At 36.2% G+C, this 20,245-nt stretch overlaps 1 protein-coding gene and 2 long non-coding RNA genes across 6 annotated transcripts in view; 2 read left to right on the top strand and 1 right to left on the bottom strand.

The window, feature by feature from the left end:
• Positions 1-20,245, bottom strand: part of LOC106071265 (neogenin-like) — a 150,822-nt gene that overhangs the window by 51,009 nt on the left and 79,568 nt on the right. For all 4 annotated transcript variants that reach the window (XM_056016775.1, XM_056016778.1, XM_056016776.1 and 1 more), the window contains exon 2: positions 436-607. In XM_056016775.1, the coding sequence (XP_055872750.1) occupies positions 436-607 (172 nt within the window). The remainder of the gene's footprint in view (positions 1-435; positions 608-20,245) is intronic.
• Positions 6,584-8,174, top strand: LOC106061758 (uncharacterized). The gene is made up of 2 exons (XR_001216695.2): positions 6,584-6,649; positions 7,799-8,174. It is a non-coding gene; the product is annotated as an uncharacterized LOC106061758 (long non-coding RNA).
• LOC106061760 (uncharacterized) lies at positions 15,358-16,800 on the top strand. Its single transcript, XR_001216697.2, has 2 exons — positions 15,358-15,874; positions 16,301-16,800. It is a non-coding gene; the product is annotated as an uncharacterized LOC106061760 (long non-coding RNA).

The raw sequence follows: 20,245 nt of genomic DNA, 5'->3' as shown, positions 1-20,245 counted from the left end.
ATAGCGCTACTTTCATGCTTATAGCATGCTCAGAGCGCTTTTGGTCCAATCTCATTTGTGGACCGGTGGGGGGGAGGGGGTATGCTGCCTTTAGGCGCTCAGTAAACACAACTCTGCCCGAGTCGGGTGTCGAACCTCGAGCCCCCTTCTAGGTAGCCAAGCCAAGCCAAGTTCAAGCGCACTTAGCCTCTCGACCACGCTTCCCACCATCATTCTTGCCAGTTTTGGGAATTTCCAGATTTCCCAACTTTTTAAAACATATCCACCCTCGAAGAGGGTGTAATTAATTGAATTAAAAAAAAACACGCTTTCTGGTAGTCTTTCGAATCACAAAACATTTTTTTGTTTAGAATATAAAAAAGAAAAATATTACACCCTTTCCTAATATAGAAAGTGCCTGATTGACTAAAGTCAGTTAATGTATGAAGAGTTCACCTTCTAGCCGTGTCCTCCAGCTGATTCTGTTCTCCATTCTTGTACCACCTGATCACCGGCTTCTCTGCACCTGTATAGTTGGCTTGGCAGTGGAACCTGGCTGACTTGTCCTCCTCGGCCACCACAGAGGTTGGCTGCTCCCTGAATGTGAAGTCTGGCAGTGACCTTGATACTGGTGAAGAAAAAAAAAGGATGCATTAGATATCATTGTAAGATGAAGAATATTTAAAATAATAATAAAAACAGCCAGGGCCGATGTAAAGATTCTCCAATTAGCCATTATGACTTAAGCAAAGCAGGCAGACTCTCGTATCTTGTAAGTTCGGAGGTGACGGGTGAAGGATGTTTTAATCATAGATCAGTCAGGAGAATATATATTTTTTCTAACATAAGTAACATTGATTGCACAAATAAAATACATTCTACCTATCGTTTAAGCAACAGTAAGCAATAACGAGAAGCCTGAAAATGATGTTATAAACAAGTCTACAATGACAATGTTATACTAGTCTTGCACTATTGAATGATATGAAACTATTGAGACAACCTATTAGTGTTAGATCTCCTCGTGGGGTCCAATCGCTGTACTATCCTGTTTCTAATCTCTTCGTTTGTGAAGCGGTCTTCTTAATACTGTCAAAAAAACGTAAACGTAAACTCTATGGCTATATTACTAGCTCCATGTGACTCACAAAGACCTTCTTTCAGGGAACAGAACCAGAAAAAAAAAAGAAAGAAAAGGCAGACAGAGAAAGCGATACGAAGACAACATAAAAGTATGGGCGGGCCTGCCATTGAAAGAGATTCTAACCAAGGGAAAAGACAGGAAAGGAAAAAGACGGTCAACAGATCTTGTGTGGTGCCCGAACGGTCCGACAGACTAAGGAATGGTGAAGGTGACTAGTTTAGAACAAACTAGTCGTAGTTTAACAAGTTTAACAATAGCTTATCGAAATCGAAAAGAATCAAATCCGCTTCCTCAGACCTGCGTACACAGAACTATAAGATATGCACAACAGACTGCTATAAGCATGACAGATGCGCTATATTAACTCTTTCTCTCCGTAATTATTTACCACATTCTGTTGGAATCAACGATGTTATCGTCAGTTAGGAGAGAAAGAGTTAAAGTAATTTTTTTAAAAATCTCTCAAATAGTCATTTAGAGGAGAGAAAAAGAATGTGAAGTTGGAAAAGATGAAACTTGTTTTAAAAAGGTAATAGACAAGCAATGTGCCACAGCAACCTTAACTCCCTAGAGTGATAATGAATTGAACGTGAACAAGTACAAGATACAAAAACAAAAAAAAGCACCCAGGGGAAGACAGGATCTTGTTATTGTAATTGTCACAGCCTATGTGGCAGACAGTGGTACATTATGCATGCAACAGTCACTGCCAACACTGGTCTCACTACTAGCAATAAATCTAGACACCACGATGACATGACCAACCACACTTTCACAATACCAAGGGAGCAGGTTGGGATTAAGTTAGCGTTCTGGCCAAACATCTAGGCTTGCTACTTTATGAAGTGATCCACAAAAGTATCACTCACAGAGATGTTCGAGGCCAACAGTCTACGAGAACGTTATATAGTTAGCAGCACAACGACCACATTTTACTTTTTTTTTTTAAATGCCTCACGGACATAAGTTGTGATGACTTAGTCTTGTACGCTGGGATGGACAAAGGTTTTATTTCATGTACACATTTAAAGCTGAGAGGACTTTCAGGCCAAACTATCCAGAAGCAATAACCAAAGTTCTTGAATTAATACCCGCATTCAATGAATGTGTGTTTTACTTCGTTTTAAAAACAAACGATGCAATCAAACTCCGAGAGAAAAAGTGGTCGCTAAACTGCATAACTATTCTCATATGACAATGAGGTTGCCAGTAACAAATTAGGTAATGAATGGCCCAATTCAAACTCCTTTTATATACTCGGTGTTTTAGAGCTGGAGTGCATAGAAGCCAAAGATTTATAAGTTAGTTATGGACATGAGTTAGTAATGTACAGATTCTTAGAGTTTCATAGGAGGCATTCTAGAATCAAAGCGATGCATACTTCTTTGGATCTGAAAGTCGGCTCATACAAAAGTCAACACAAAATGTGAATTAAAGAATCCCCCTTTAGACATGGCTCCAAATGAGAATCCTTAGGAAATAAATGTTTAAAAAGAGACAAGACAAGAGAAGAGAAAAGTACTGAGGAAAGGTCAATGCTCTTGCTTTAAGTTAATATCTCGACTTAGTGATGTTAAAGGTAATGAACATTTCACGAACCGATTGGTTTTCTTGGAGAGTCTGCTTACAAAATATATGAGAGAGAGAGAGAGAGAGAGAGAGAGAGAGAGAGAGAGAGATGATATGGAAAGATTTTAGATGCTTATTACCATCAAGACTCGGCAAGAAATTATCTGGATGTGGATCATAAAGAAAAAAAAAGAAAAAAAAAAGCAACTACTTTCGTAGTCAGCAGGGGATGGAATAAACACTACTCACAAATACAGTCGCATAGAAAGTAAAGCATTAGTCAAATGAACGGAGATTTATTAGTATTAATTTTTGTTTTTTTACATGCTGTGGACAAAGAAATGAGAATATAACAATGTGATAAGACCAATTCGTTATTTCGTCAACATCAAGTGTCACACTGAGGCCATACACTCCAATCTACTGACCACATGTAACTATAATAATCCCTACATAAGGAAACTGTATCTACTGAAGCACACCAATGGTATGCAAAAGACAAAAACAAGCAGCTGACTCAAAACGTTGAAAGTACTTGAAGCGTGCATGGGCAAGACATTTGAAAATACAAAGTATTACATCAATTAGAATACACCCTCATATTCATTACATCTGGACAACCCAATAGTAGCAATATTCTATGCCAACCCGAGTCAAACCTCACTGGGCCACTGTAAACACTTTATGTTAAGTTTGACAGGCGAGTTCGATGTACATATATTCTGAATCTATTTCAGTCCAGTCTTTAGCAGAGGTGCAAACAAAAATGTATTTAAAAAAAAAAGATATTTCATATGGTCAACACATCAAGGAATGCGTGGTCATAGAATTATATATATATATATATTTTGTTCACGGAGATATAGGTTTTATTTCAAAGTGAGTATCTGAACCTTTGTAAACATATTTAACTTTGTTAAATGGAGGGGAAAAATGCCTCGATCACCTGATTTCAAGACGAAAACATGAAACCTGACAATAACACAACAGGAGGATTGACGCTATTCCAACCCTTCTATTTGCAAGCATTGCAAACGTTTTGTTAGGGGGCTCTAGGTTCACGCAAAGTCATGTGCACGCGAATGGCATGGGAGACGAAAGGAGAAGAAACAAACGAAATATACAAAAATACTTTAAAAAGCTTATACGAAATGTAATTGTATCAATTAGTTTGGATCAGTCATGTTATTTAATTTGTAATAGATCTAGACTAACAGCAATACATCTGTGCGATTAGAAATATTCTTTACCAATTGTTTTTGTTTAGCTCTATTTCATGCTTTTAGCTTTCTCACTACGCTATGATCCTATCACTTGTCTGGACCAGTTGCAAAGGGGTGTTGGGAACGGGGGGAAAGAAGGCGGTATCTGTGTGATCGTAGTTTTAAATGTATTTATATATTAAAAAAAAAAAAACTTGAGCAACCTGAATTCGAACTCGAAGACTAAGACCTCCTCAAGCCAATATGGTCACCACTGTGTCCCCGTGTTCGAGATACCTAACAAAATTACTTAGCAATAATTAATTAACTAGTTGGTTAATTTTTTAAAATTGATTCTTGGGTTGGCAGATAAAAGAAATAATTGTGCAAAATTTCAGCTTCATGCAAGACTGGGTGAGGGAGCAATAACGTGTACACATTTTTTACCAGACAGACACAGTGAGTTGATAGAAGCTTTGTAAAAAAAGACACTAAAAAGGAGCACGAGAAAAGAAAGAGAGAGAGAGACAAACGCAGACAGACATACAGATAGAGAGGGAGAGAGAAAATGGAACCCTCCAAAAAAGCTTTCCTATTATTATACTACCGATATCTCTGTTCAAAAGTTAATTTCCGTGATCTTAAAAGTTTAATCAAACCTTAAGGAGCAATAATTTCCTGCTATGTGATCCACTGGCCTCTCGTGGATGACGTCACGAAGAAACCACACAGTTATAGGCGCCCCTCCCCCTTTTAATGTCCTGCTTTATCTGGTGCCTGGCATCATATAGTTTATCTTTCATGCGCCGGGAGCTGGTGGTTCTAAACACTGTCGTCTTGAACAACAAATGCTGCATTCCTGGCCATTTTTGTGCAAAGGTGTCGTGTGTCTCTGGAACGTCTCTCAGCCAATAATGTGATAAGATGAAAGACTCGAAACCCTTCAGCCATCTGCCCTTATTTTAAGTGCGTTCTTTAACGTTATTTAACAAGTTACTATGTAACTGACCATTAAAGAATAATTCCCCTACGAATAAAAGGCTGGAGCTAGCAAAAACATGCCTGTAATTTCACATTTATTCAAGTTCCTTAGATGGACTGCAGACCAGGTCGATAGTTACTGTTGCATGTATTTTGACATTTATTCAAGTTCTTTAGATGGACTGCTGACCAGGTCGATAGTTACTGTTGCATGTATTTTGACATTTATTCAAGTTCCTTAGATGGACTGCAGAACAGGTCGATAGTTACTGTTGCATGTATTTTGATATTTATTCAAGTTCTTTAGATGGACTGCTGACCAGGTCGATAGTTACTGTTGCATGTATTTTGACATTTATTCAAGTTCTTTAGATGGACTGCTGACCAGGTCGATAGTTACTGTTGCATGTATTTTGACATTTATTCAAGTTCCTTAGATGGACTGCAGAACAGGTCGATAGTTACTGTTGCATGTATTTTGATATTTATTCAAGATCTTTAGATGGACTGCTGACCAGGTCGATAGTTACTGTTGCATGTATTTTGACATTTATTCAAGTTCTTTAGATGGACTGCAGACCAGGTCGATAGTTACTGTTGCATGTATTTTGACATTTATTCAAGTTCCTTAGATGGACTGCAGACCAGGTCGATAGTTACTGTTGCATATATTTTGACATTTATTCAAGTTCTTTAGATGGACTGCTGACCAGGTCGATAGTTACTGTTGCATATATTTTGACATTTATTCAAGTTCTTTAGATGGACTGCTGACCAGGTCGATAGTTACTGTTGCATGTATTTTGACATTTATTCAAGTTCTTTAGATGGACTGCTGACCAGGTCGATAGTTACTGTTGCATGTATTTTGACATTTATTCAAGTTCCTTAGATGGACTGCTGATCAGGTCGATAGTTACTGTTGCATGTATTTTGACATTTATTCAAGTTCTTTAGATGGATTGCTGACCAGGTCGATAGTTACTGTTGCATGTATTTTGACATTTATTCAAGTTCTTTAGATGGACTGCTGACCAGGTCGATTGTTACTGTTGCGTGTATTATGAAAAAAAAAATATTTAGATCTACCACAAAGTGAAAGTGTCTCCTCTGAGACCATCAGTAGCAAGCCTTCACATAAATAAAGAAACAATAAATTATTTTTCTTAACCTTTTCTGGAAAAAGAAGCCGGTTAATTTGTAGAACAAAAATGAAAGGTCAACCTCGACAAATAACAATTGGATAACACTGTAAAGGATGTTTTGCATAAGACTTATTCACTGGATAAACATGCCGCCCCCTGTTTTCATCTTGTCATTAAAAGCGTCTTTCAAAAGGATGGACATCGGCTTAAAAAGGTAAAGGCCATCAGCGCTGTTTATGAACACAAACGTGATAGGCTAGTGCTTGTCCGTAGGACATATAGCAGCTGACAAGTCATGTCATAACACGAACAAGGACTTTTAACCCCACGATTTCAATAAACACAAATATATATTTTAGCCAAGATTTAAGATACGAGTAAGAAAAGAAAAAGGAAGTTATGAGGGTTAATAACCATCAAGACCGAACTGTCAAAATTTTGTTGTTAGGTCATAACAACGTTCCCAAATGATCCCAGCAATAATAAAAAAAAATATATGAAAAAGACACAAATATTTTTGAACTGGAAAGTATAAAAAGCCAGAGGTAAGCAGGCATTGGGTGTACAGCTGATGCTTTGAGACTCTTACAAACGTGATACCGAGCAAGACTTGACTTCTTCTCTTTGCTGTAAGTATTGTATTTGTATTGAAATAGTGTTCATGCGAATCATGCTAAATCAAATAGCTTGAAAGAGCTAGTTCTACAAGTGAGGACGTTGCGAATACAAAATAATCACGGAATAACGGGGAAAAGTATCAGTCATATTCCCTGAGTGGAACGAAATCTTTGATTCTATGCACTGAAAAGATAAAGCAAATTAGAAAAAAAAATAAAAAAAATTTATAGTTGTTTTTAAAATTAAGGATGCGTATGTGTAAATCATTTTGAACATATGAGCTACAGCTGCTTCTAGTTTACCGAATGCGTACTTGTTAGAAATTTCAGTCGACAAAGATCCTTATTGCTCTATACTACAAAGTCTGGTAATGATTGTACAAGTCTCATATTGGTCAATTTAATGTTCAGTGTGGTCAATGCGATTTAGAAGGGAGATAGTGAGAAAAAAAAGTAAAACAGACTCGAAGAGGCCACCTACGAGTTTATGTACCATAAACTCCGTTAATAAAAATTGTTTAAAAATTTAAAAAGAAAAAAAAAAAGCTTATATTAAAATGTTTGTAAAATGTTTTACATGTTTCGGATGTTCCTTCAGAGTTCAAGATAATTACTTCCTAGTCCAAACCTCCCGCAGGACGACGGGGGATGGGAGCGGGCAGGGTTTGAACCCTGGACCATCGATAAATCTGAACGACAGTCCAGCGCGCAAACCGCACGACCAGGCAGCCATATTAAGTGTATTTGTATCAATTAGTTTGGATCTGTCATGTGATTAAGTTTGCAACAGACTAACAACTATAACTCTGTGCGATTAGAAATATTTTTACCAACTGTAATTTAATGTTTTTATCTTTCTAAATGCACTATGAGCCTATCACTTGTCTAGATCTGTAGGGAAAAAGAGAGGGGGGGGGGGAGATAGAAGGAGGGTATCTGTGTGAAGGTTACCATGATCGCTTTTTAAATGTATTTTATTTTTTTCAAAGTTGTACGAATTAAATTAAAACTCGGGGCCCAAGCCTCCTGAAGCCAATACACTAACCACTGTGCCCGTGCAATGCTTATGAAAATAGAAGACACAGTGAGTTGATATAAGTTTTGTAAAAAGAAATTCAATTTGATTTTGTGACACTGACATTGCATTTTTTCCTTCCACAGTAATTCAAGTGCCAGACAACTTCTTCCCAGTCAAAATGAACATCCTGGCACGTCTCTCAATTGTGGTCTTGCTTTCCATGTGCGCCTTCATAGCAGTAGATGCCCAAATACCGTTTCCAATCGGGTTCGGGAGCGAGGAAAGAGGCTTTAATCCAGCATGTTTCCAGTGCTTGACAAGCAACGGCACGGACTCGGCCAGTTGTTTTTCATGTGCCATCAGTACATTTTTCAGAAGAGGAGATTAAGACTGACACTTAATACACGGCTGCAATTAGTAATGTCTATATATAAAAAAACTAAGAATCCACTTGTAAATACCTATATACTGTAAAAATTCGACAAGAGAAAATGTTTAAATAAATGATCCTACAAGTAACTAATAGTTTGTTTTCCTGTTCATTTTGATACTATTTTTTTATAAGAAAGATGTGTCTGTAGCACTGATACTCATGTAAACAAAAACAACATCATTATGTCTCAATGATAACAATAGTTGGTTCAGAACGAGTTTAAGTCTTCTTCTTCTTCTTCTAGCCAGCTTTTTGCTCTGTAAGCTCTTTTGCAGGCTGTGCCAAATGAAAATAGTGTGCTGTTCTCTTCAGTTGTTCAGCACTGCCGTACAGGATGTTGGTTATGTTGGGCTATATGTTCTATATATATGCGGCCCGCCATTACCAAACTTTTTTTTAATGCGGCCCTCGATACAAAAATGTTGCCCACCCCTGAATTAGACAATAAGTCTCAAACAGTAAAATAACTTCGTGGATCTGATAGAGATCCCAGACTTAACTGGGAAAGCCAAGAAATCATTCCAAAACACATGACGAAAAACCAACACACACATATCTGAACATGAAAACATAAAACACTATAGTTAACTAGTCGACCGGCGGCGTACCATACGCCGCTATATTGCAGGGCCGGCCTTAGGCCACTAATACCTATGCGACTGCAGAGGGGCCCGCACTTTCATAGGACCCGCTCTAATTCAAAGTGTATAAATTATTAAATTAAACCATTTTATAACAAAACAGATTTCCCGCGCCTTCCTGTCGATTTACCAGGAGCTCCTGGAAATCTCCCGAAATCGCAAAATATACGAAAAAGTCCTTAAAATATACGGAAATATATACACAAAAATTGTCATTCAATATGAAAACGCCAAACTTATGCGCGGCATTATGCATCAGCCGTGTAATCTGGTGAAAGAAGCTTCTCGCACCTCAAACTAATGAAGAAATACTGGAGGTCAACAATTCTCAAAGATAGATTGAAATATTCGGTAATTCTTGCTATTGTGCGTGATCTATGTAGGAAACAGAATTTTTATGATATACTGTATGACTTTGCTAAACGCAAGGCTCGTAAAGTAATTCTGTACGTAGTAAAGAATGAATAAAATTCATTGACGAATTTATTTTCTAAAACAAACTCTTAAATTTTACTTATCTTCTTCCCTACCAAAACTTGGCCCCGCGAAATCCGTATATATATATATACATAGTAGATTACTTAGATTAGTTCCTAGTCCAAACCTCCCGCTGGACAAAGGGGGATGGGAGCGGGCAAGGTTTGATAAATTTAAACGACAGTCAAGCGCGCAGCAACTCTTGTTTTCTCGTGGACTATCCCCAGAGTGATCTATCCTTTACTTCTCGACCAAATTCTTGAGAGAAGAAGAGAATTATATAGATAGATAGAAGATAAGTAAAATTTAAAAAAAAACTTTAAAAAAAAAAAATTCCTTCTTAATGTAGTTGATGACTGTTTCGTAAGAGCGATTATTTAAGTCTTACTAACAATCAATAATAGATTTAAACACAAAAATGAAACTTTTTTTTTCATCCTCCAATATCCCTACCCAGGCAAAACAAAAAAAAAAGTCTAGGTAAAGCAAATGTATAAATCTACTCAAAGTATATACAATTCAAATGATGGGCCTATAGACCCAGACTGAGAAGACCATGCACACAATGTCTATTTATTTATATTAAACTATTTATTTATTAAACTCTTAAATGAATAAGGCCTACACGATTGTCTAGGTTTCTAGGCAAATTTAAATATTTTTTTTATTATACTTTGAAAAATTATAACGGTCAAACTACAGTTTTCCCATTGTGGCTAATTCATTTCCTAAAGATATACATCAACTATCAATTTTGTAGAATAAATGATTGGAGCTGTTTTCGAAAACCGTGTCCAGGATCCATTTGTTACCACGAATATGCAAAATGAATTTAAAAAAATAGAGAGAGAGAGAGAGAAATTAAAAAAAAAAATTTACTCGTCTGCTATTGTCAAGAGCCAGAAAAAAAAAAAACGGGGGAAAAATGCAACTACTAGACATGAACTCAAAGGTGTTCTGTGCGACACCCACAAAGCGGTCAGGAAAAGTACAGAAACACGTTTTCAAATCTTACAGATCGTCCTTCAAACGTTTGTTCAATGACATATATGCCGCGCACAATTAAATGAGCTTTGTTTTCTTGAGATTTACGCAACTAAATAGATAAATAAATAAACATAAAAATTTATTTTAAAATTTAAAAAAAAATCAATTTCCAATATTTTTATTTAGGTGGATTGAAATTCATAACAGAAAAATGCTGGCAGTGAGTAAGTGAGCAAGATTGTATAACAGTGAAAACAAGCGTCAAGACGAACTTGAGCAGAGAAGATGTTCCTATCTACTAACAATGAACAAGTTGCGCAGTCCTGGTTTCCAGAACTGTTAATAATAATAATAATAATAATAATAATAATAATAATAATAATAATAATAGGCCCTTAACATTCCTAGGAACATCTTCGTTGCCTGTCAGAGGGCGGTACTGCTGCAGACCTGCCACATCACCAGAAAATTCCTCAGTGGAAACTGTTAAAGGGACTACGATGAATTTTGTTTCTCTTTAGCGAAACTCGACCCTGGCAGCGTTAGAGAATGACTACTCGTTCATTTCTAACATAATAATAATAATAATAATAATAATAATAATAATAATAATAATAATAATAATAATCTTTATTGTCCGTATGAAAATTTGTCTTACAATTTGTGCATTACACCAAACAAAAAACATTATAACTATAAGAAACAAAAGTGTACATTCACACCAGACTCACTCATAATTTACACGTGACAAAGTTTATACCAGATTGTTCTTATTTAATGATTTGATTGCCAGGGGAACAAAAGAGTGTTTGTGTCTGTTTGTCTTTGCTATCGGTGTCTTTTATCTCTTTTGTGATGGTAAAATCACAAAATCCTGACACAAAGGGTGATTATTTCGAGGATCTTGTTAGCTTTTTTTTATAGATGTTTGCCTCAAACAACTGCCCAAATGAGGTTTTTTTTTTGCCAATGATTTTACCAGCAGCATTTAGGATTCTATAAAGTTTATTTTTATTCTTAATGCTCAGATTGCCATACCAGGCAGTGATATTGAAACTTAAAATATTGCAGATATGAGCGTGTCATAAAACATAGCCAAGGCCTTTTCGCTAACATTAAACGATGACAGTTTTCTTAGTAATTGTAATCTTTGCTGCCCTTTTTTTGCTGATATTATTAGTATTTGCAGTAAAATTTAGTTTATTGTCTAGGATAGTAACAAGGTATTTAAAGGTTTGCACAATTTCAATTGTCTCTCCAGCTACAGAAACAATATCATTTTCCTTCTTTTCCCTACGAAAATCGATTATCATTTCTTTGTTGTTTTTTTTACATTTAATAATAAAAAATTATCTTTACAGTATTTTTCAATGTGTTCTATTTCTTTGAAATACTCATTTACGTCTGAGCTCTCTGAGAGCAGGGCAAGAAGAGCCGCATCATCAGCGAATTTTGTGAAGGATCAAAAAGGACTATCGGAATGAAAATCATTGGTCATTGGTGTACAAAATGAGCCACAATGGCGATGTCACAGCCCCCTGGGGCGCCCCTGTGTTAACTATGCGTTCATTTGAAATAACATTGTTTACCCTAACCCTCTGAGATCTCTGGGTCAAAAATTCATTAGCCCATAGTATCATGTATGGACTAATCTTCAACGCTTTCATCTTTTCAATGAGTAAATGAAGTTGTATAGTGTTAAAGGCTGATGAGAAATCAATAAAGAACAATCTTACATAAGTGTTCGGTAAGTCCAGATGTTTGTAGACACAGTTTAAAATATTTAGGATGGCATCGTCTACACCTTTACCCTTTCGGTAAGCAAATTGTAAAGGGTCTAACTTATTACAACTGTCGTTGACCTATACCAGTGTTTCCCCAAAGTGGGGTACGCAGGGGTACGGGAAGACTTTGGAGGGGGTACGCGTTGCACCTAATTAACTATGTTGATTTTGCTCTGTTAATCAATTCAAGTGTGGTGGGGGAAGGGGTACTCAGCATTACACAAATGATAAAAGGTGTACACATAGGTCAAAAGTCAGGTATCATGGAATCGCGACCCGTTCGTAGAGCCGCATATCTTGCAGCATTCTACAAGATTCATAACTAATGCTCCCTTACTTCATTACCTAGGAAACACACACACACACACACATTCTTCATAACATGGGGAGAAAGAACGAGAGAAATATACATAATTATTTTAAGAACAATATTTCCGCACAGATAGATAGCAAAAAAAAAAAAAAAACAATGGCGGCGGACATTAAATAAAATAAATAAAAACTGGAGTATCCACAACAAAACAGTTAATTACTCAATAAAAAGAACATATTTTCAAAACAGGGAACACACAGGCTGAGTAAGGTCAATCTCGTGGTATGAACATTGTCCAGTCCTAAGCACCACGTCCTCCCTAATCCAGGACAGGAATGGTGATGCGCTATAAACCCAAACAAATATCTGAAACTTATTCTAGAATGAGATCGAGGTGACAATCGGTTTCAACACTCGTCCAGATCAGCGTTCACAAAAAAACATCTGACTAGAGACTCTTGGGTTAGTTTTAGACTAGTCTAAAGAAAATCTATATTGAGGTTTTTAGAGTTCCAGTGCATGGACCAGTTCGACTGAAGTTAATGCACGCCTATTCAAACCGATGCCAAGACAATGAGATCAGAGCGTGTTTGTGAGATATCAAGTTGGATCTAGAATAAACTTTCTCTCACTATTGTCTGTGGAATTAATCATTTTGGACAATCAACAACTCCATCGTGCTCTTTATCATACTTCCAATGGATACTTAATGGGATGGGGATGGATGGATGGATGGATGGATAGATAGATAGATAGATAGATAGATAGATAGATAGATAGATAGATAGATAGATAGATAGATAGATATAGAATATAGAAATAGATAGATAGATAGATAGACAGACAGACAAACAGACAGACAGACAGACAGACAGACAGACAGACAGACAGATAGATAGATAGATAGATAGATAGAGAGAGAGAGAGAGAGAGAGAGAGAGAGAGAGAGAGAGAGAGAGAGAGATGAAGGGAGACAGAGAGTGACAATTTGATAGAAAAAAATAGAGAGGGGAAAAGAGAAAGAAAGAAAGAGAGAATGTGAGTGGCGTTAGTGAGAGAAAGAATATGAATATGAGAAAGAATAAAAGACAGAATAATAAACAGAAGGAGGAAGAAAGAGGCGAAAGAGATAGAGAGAGAGATAGAGAGAGAGAAAGAGAGAGAGAGAGAGAGAAATATAATTTAAGTGGCATGAGTGAGAAAAAGACTATGAATATGATAAAGAACGAAAGACAATAACTCACAGAGAAGGGAAGAGAAAAACGAAATCAAAACGAAAGTAATATAGATTTCCTACAAGAACAACAAAGCCAGATTCTTCAAATTCAAATTTCGTGTCGAAAACATACACACACACACAAACCCTTAAAAATTGCGTGAGTTTGAAATAAAAACAAGACATCATGACAATCTAAACAACTCAATTGGGTTGAAAACAAAAGATACATTTGAAAAACGTTGTTATTGCCGATGGAAAAAAATAATAATATAACTTGATATATACGTGGTAGCGATGTTTTCCAGGTATTTACAAGACCGACCCGAAGAGGAGATTTGAATCACGATCCGGATCTAAAATGTCCTCCTATGATAGAGCACTTGAATGCAGAGTTCAGGGACTTATGTCATATTGCACAAAGTCAAAACTAGTTAATTAACACTTTAAAAAAAAGACTATACCAAACAAACACACAAGATTAAAATTTTGCATAAATAATAGTTATGAAGCCGATTCTACTCCAAACCTATACGCTAAAAGTTGTTGATATCTGTCTGTATTGACGAACACGTTCGTATTAATTATCATATTAATGTTCAGCCATTTATGTGATACTCGAAGACGATCAAGTATTTAAGACAAGAGATCATCGTCCATTTTTAAACACCTCGCTTTGGTTTACACGCACGATAGAAATCTAAGCCTAGAGGAAACATTACTGATTTCATTTGGTAAGTAATACAGATATCTTCAACTTAAAGTTTTGTTTTTTAAAAAACACTAATTCATTTAACAACGTGTGATTCGTGGACGCGGTTAAACACAAATTCGCGACGTTAGTGAAGTCACCAACAATCTACTTCTGTATTTCATGTAGTCCTTATCATTTCTTTCCTCAGACAACTGTTTGAGAAACTCAGATACTCGACTCTTCCTCTGCTATCATGAGGCACCTACTTCTAATGTCTCTTGTGGCCGTGATGTACATCTTCCTAGTCAGTGTCGTAGAGGCGCAACTGTTCCCTGGCTTTGGTGGTTCCAGTGAGCGTGGGAACAGAGCAGCATGTCTACAGTGCCTCATAGCCAATGGCACGGGCTTTCCCTGTATCATTTGCTCCTTAGGCAGTATCGCTGGCGACGATTAAAAGGTTCCCACGAAAAGACACCAAACATGTGACATGGTATTCGTGGAGTACCCCGAGAAATGACAATAACTCTGTCTATCTAGTTTAAAAGTTAAAATGCGGTGAATAAGCGCTTCCATAACAGTGAGTTGCATATGATGTATAAGAATGAACAAGAGAAATAACAATGATTCTGTTTATCAAGTTAATGTGTTTAAATGCCGTGAAGAAGTGCTTCCATAAATGTGCTGAGTGAGATGTGCTTAACACTAAGAATGTACATATGTATCTCAGACAAAGACTCCTAAAGAGATTTGAACAAAATAAACTAAATGCTTAAAAAACTGTGCTGTCATACTCTATATTGTAAACTGTTTTCAATATTTTGTATTAATATTGTAATGTATTTCTATAAAAAAAAAATTAATATAAGCTTTTATTTTCCTATCCATATTCAAAACAAAAAAAATTTGTTAAGCTTAAATGGACGATACTATAAAAACCAGTTAAACATATTAATAAAAAAAAATACATTAGAAACTAAACAAATAAAATATAAATGATATTATGCAAAAATATGAAAATTGAAATTAAAGAAAGAAAATGACAAAAGATTCAATGTGGTAAACACTGGGCTACAAAAATGCTTAGAAATAGTTTAAGGAAAAAAAAAAAACAACTAATGACCAACACAAGTGAAATAACAGAAAACCTGTTCACAAAAAAACAAAGCGTTGTCATGAGAACTGCTAAGTGTGTAGGACTCTGAGGTCAACTCATATATAGCCCTGAACTAAGTATCCGACAGTGTAAAATACCATTCAACTACGCGTGTCATACCGATTCCCGACAATAATTAATTAGTTTAAAAAAAACAACAATTAGTGGCGTATTATTACAGGGCTTAACAAACAATAAAAAAAAAATATTTTTGTTTCAAATTCTCCATACTATAAACATGTATGAACTGTTTGTCATGAGAGATTTCACGAAAAACGAGCCCAGTTTGAAACCGACAAATAAGAAGTTCAAGTTGAATTGCGCAGACAAGTTGTTATTTCATGACATCGAGATATGTCCACAGAACAACAGTCCTACAGTTTGGACCGTTGCAACCTTGGACATTACGTTGAAACACTAAAAAAGTATTTAAACCCAATGAAAGGAGGTTGACTGTCACAGTAGCGAACTGATCAAGGCAGCGACATCATCGGTGAAGCCTGAACTGTACTGGTAACACGGTAAGTTATCGTACATGTACATATAATGTAGACATAGACTTAAGTATGTAGTATGAACACTATATAGAAACACGTGCATGGATAGAAGACATTCATATAAATTTTTTAAAAAATGAGACAAGGTGTAATATGATTATGTGGCCGAGGAGATTGTGTGGCCAGCACCAGGACTACCAACCGAATATTGTTTCTAAATAATCTCTTAGATCAAAGCAAGGTATGTGGACTCCAGCCTATCAGTGAAGACAGTGCATTAGTGCATTATCGAAAGATAAAAGGTAATGAAATAATAATAAATGCATTTAAAGTGAAGAGAAAGGTGAATAATCCATTCATTTCTCACTTTGAATAACGACAGTTAAACTGGAATAATAGGAACCATTCTTGAGCACTTCATTGAATCACTTCTTGTTTTTCTCTCTACAGATACCGAGAACAAAAAGTTCGAATCTCGACATCAACTGCTCAAAATGAACCGCCTTATTCTTGTCACCTTCACATTGCTCTTCTCATTGTACGCCTTCGACACGGTGTTCTCTCAACTCTTGCCACCCCCTGTAGGATTCCCACCCACCTTGGCCTTCGGAGGCTCCGACTCTGACAGCGTCCGGAGATTGGCCTGCCTTCAGTGCATCACCACCAGCAACCCAAATGCTTGCGTCTTATGCGCTGCAAGTTATTTCATTGAGGATTAAACGCTCGCTAGGAACGAATACTTCCCAACGTAACTCCAAGTGACGTTTTTATTGTTGCTGTGACCTATCCTAGGGGGAACCCCCCAGTGTCTTCTGTACAGAAAGTTATAAGAGATGTGCCTGACTAAAAGAACATAATAAACGACTGTGGTCTGAATGAATGTTGAAATGAGACTGTGCGAAAACTTGATATTTACTTCAAGATGAAAATAAACGAAACACTAAGCTTAACATTGTTGTTTTGTTTTACATTGTTTATCATGTGCTCATGAACTGTCAGATGTGTCTATTGACTGCATTACTACTTCAATTTAAAAAAAAACAAAAACATTTTACTTTAGAAAATATTATTATGTAAGCCCCAAAGAGTAACATCTTACAGTGACTCGGTCGGTAGTTTAACTCTTTGACATCAAAAGTCAATTGCAACAAGAAAACCAAGTACAATATATACTTGAGTTTTTAGTTTTAAAGTGACAAAGAGACATATACAGACTTAGAATATATTGTATAACATAAAGGACACACTAGGAACAAATTGTAAAACAGGACACACTAGGAACATACTGTAAAACAGAGGAAACACTAGGAACATTGTAAAACAGAGGACACACTAGGAACATTGTAAAACAGAGGACACACTAGGAACATACTGTAAAACAGAGGAAACACTAGGAACATTGTAAAACAGGACACACTAGGAACATACTGTAAAACAGAGGAAACACTAGGAACATTGTAAAACAGAGGACACACTAGGAACATTGTAAAACAGAGGACATACTAGGAACATACTGTAAAACAGAGGACACACTAGAAACATACTGTAAAACAGAGGACACACTAGAAACATTGTAAAACAGAGGACACACTAGGAACATACTGTAAAACAGAGGACACACTAGAAACATTGTAAAACATAGGACACACTAGGAACATTGTAAAACAGAGGACACACTAGGAACATTCTGTAAAACAGAGGACACACTAGAAACATTGTAAAACAGAGGACACACTAGGAACATACTGTAAAACAGAGGACACACAAGAAACATTGTAAAACAGAGGACACACTAGGAACATTCTGTAAAACAGAGGACACACTAGAAACATTGTAAAACAGAGGACACACTAGGAACATACTGTAAAACAGAGGACACACTAGAAACATTGTAAAACAGAGGACACTCTAGAATTATATAGTATAACATTAAGGAAACACTAGGAACATATTGTATAACATAAAGAACACACTACGAACATATTGTAAAACAGCGGACACAGTAGGAACAAATTGTATGACATAAAGAACACACTAGGAACATATTGTAAAACAGCGGACACAGTAGGAACAAATTGTATGACATAAAGAACACACTAGGAACATATTGTAAAATAGAGGGCACAATAAGAACGTATTGTAAAATAGAGGGCACAATAAGAACGTATTGTAAAATAGAGGGCACAATAAGAACGTATTGTAAAATAGAGGGCACAATAGGAACGTATTGTAAAATAGAGGGCACAATAGGAACGTATTGTAAAATAGAGGGCACAATAAGAACGTATTGTAAAATAGAGGGCACAATAGGAACGTATTGTAAAATAGAGGGCACAATAGGAACGTATTGTAAAATAGAGGGCACAATAAGAACGTATTGTAAAATAGAGGGCACAATAGGAACGTATTGTAAAATAGAGGGCACAATAGGAACATACTGTAAAACAGAGGAAACACTAGGAACATTGTAAAACAGGACACACTAGGAACATACTGTAAAACAGAGGAAACACTAGGAACATTGTAAAACAGAGGACACACTAGGAACATTGTAAAACAGAGGACATACTAGGAACATACTGTAAAACAGAGGACACACTAGAAACATACTGTAAAACAGAGGACACACTAGAAACATTGTAAAACAGAGGACACACTAGGAACATACTGTAAAACAGAGGACACACTAGAAACATTGTAAAACATAGGACACACTAGGAACATTGTAAAACAGAGGACACACTAGGAACATTCTGTAAAACAGAGGACACACTAGAAACATTGTAAAACAGAGGACACACTAGGAACATACTGTAAAACAGAGGACACACAAGAAACATTGTAAAACAGAGGACACACTAGGAACATTCTGTAAAACAGAGGACACACTAGAAACATTGTAAAACAGAGGACACACTAGGAACATACTGTAAAACAGAGGACACACTAGAAACATTGTAAAACAGAGGACACTCTAGAATTATATAGTATAACATTAAGGAAACACTAGGAACATATTGTATAACATAAAGAACACACTACGAACATATTGTAAAACAGCGGACACAGTAGGAACAAATTGTATGACATAAAGAACACACTAGGAACATATTGTAAAACAGCGGACACAGTAGGAACAAATTGTATGACATAAAGAACACACTAGGAACATATTGTAAAATAGAGGGCACAATAAGAACGTATTGTAAAATAGAGGGCACAATAAGAACGTATTGTAAAATAGAGGGCACAATAAGAACGTATTGTAAAATAGAGGGCACAATAGGAACGTATTGTAAAATAGAGGGCACAATAGGAACGTATTGTAAAATAGAGGGCACAATAAGAACGTATTGTAAAATAGAGGGCACAATAGGAACGTATTGTAAAATAGAGGGCACAATAGGAACGTATTGTAAAATAGAGGGCACAATAAGAACGTATTGTAAAATAGAGGGCACAATAGGAACGTATTGTAAAATAGAGGGCACAATAGGAACATACTGTAAAACAGAGGAAACACTAGGAACATTGTAAAACAGGACACACTAGGAACATACTGTAAAACAGAGGAAACACTAGGAACATTGTAAAACAGAGGACACACTAGGAACATTGTAAAACAGAGGACATACTAGGAACATACTGTAAAACAGAGGACACACTAGAAACATACTGTAAAACAGAGGACACACTAGAAACATTGTAAAACAGAGGACACACTAGGAACATACTGTAAAACAGAGGACACACTAGAAACATTGTAAAACATAGGACACACTAGGAACATTGTAAAACAGAGGACACACTAGGAACATTCTGTAAAACAGAGGACACACTAGAAACATTGTAAAACAGAGGACACACTAGGAACATACTGTAAAACAGAGGACACACAAGAAACATTGTAAAACAGAGGACACACTAGGAACATTCTGTAAAACAGAGGACACACTAGAAACATTGTAAAACAGAGGACACACTAGGAACATACTGTAAAACAGAGGACACACTAGAAACATTGTAAAACAGAGGACACTCTAGAATTATATAGTATAACATTAAGGAAACACTAGGAACATATTGTATAACATAAAGAACACACTACGAACATATTGTAAAACAGCGGACACAGTAGGAACAAATTGTATGACATAAAGAACACACTAGGAACATATTGTAAAACAGCGGACACAGTAGGAACAAATTGTATGACATAAAGAACACACTAGGAACATATTGTAAAACAGCGGACACAGTAGGAACAAATTGTATGACATAAAGAACACACTAGGAACATATTGTAAAATAGAGGGCACAATAAGAACGTATTGTAAAATAGAGGGCACAATAAGAACGTATTGTAAAATAGAGGGCACAATAAGAACGTATTGT

This window comes from Biomphalaria glabrata, chromosome 18 (genome assembly GCF_947242115.1).
Source record: "Biomphalaria glabrata chromosome 18, xgBioGlab47.1, whole genome shotgun sequence".
In the NCBI taxonomy this organism is placed as follows: Eukaryota; Metazoa; Mollusca; class Gastropoda; family Planorbidae; genus Biomphalaria; species Biomphalaria glabrata.
Note: the sequence above shows the minus strand (reverse complement) of the source record. Positions and strands in the feature narration are given on the sequence as shown.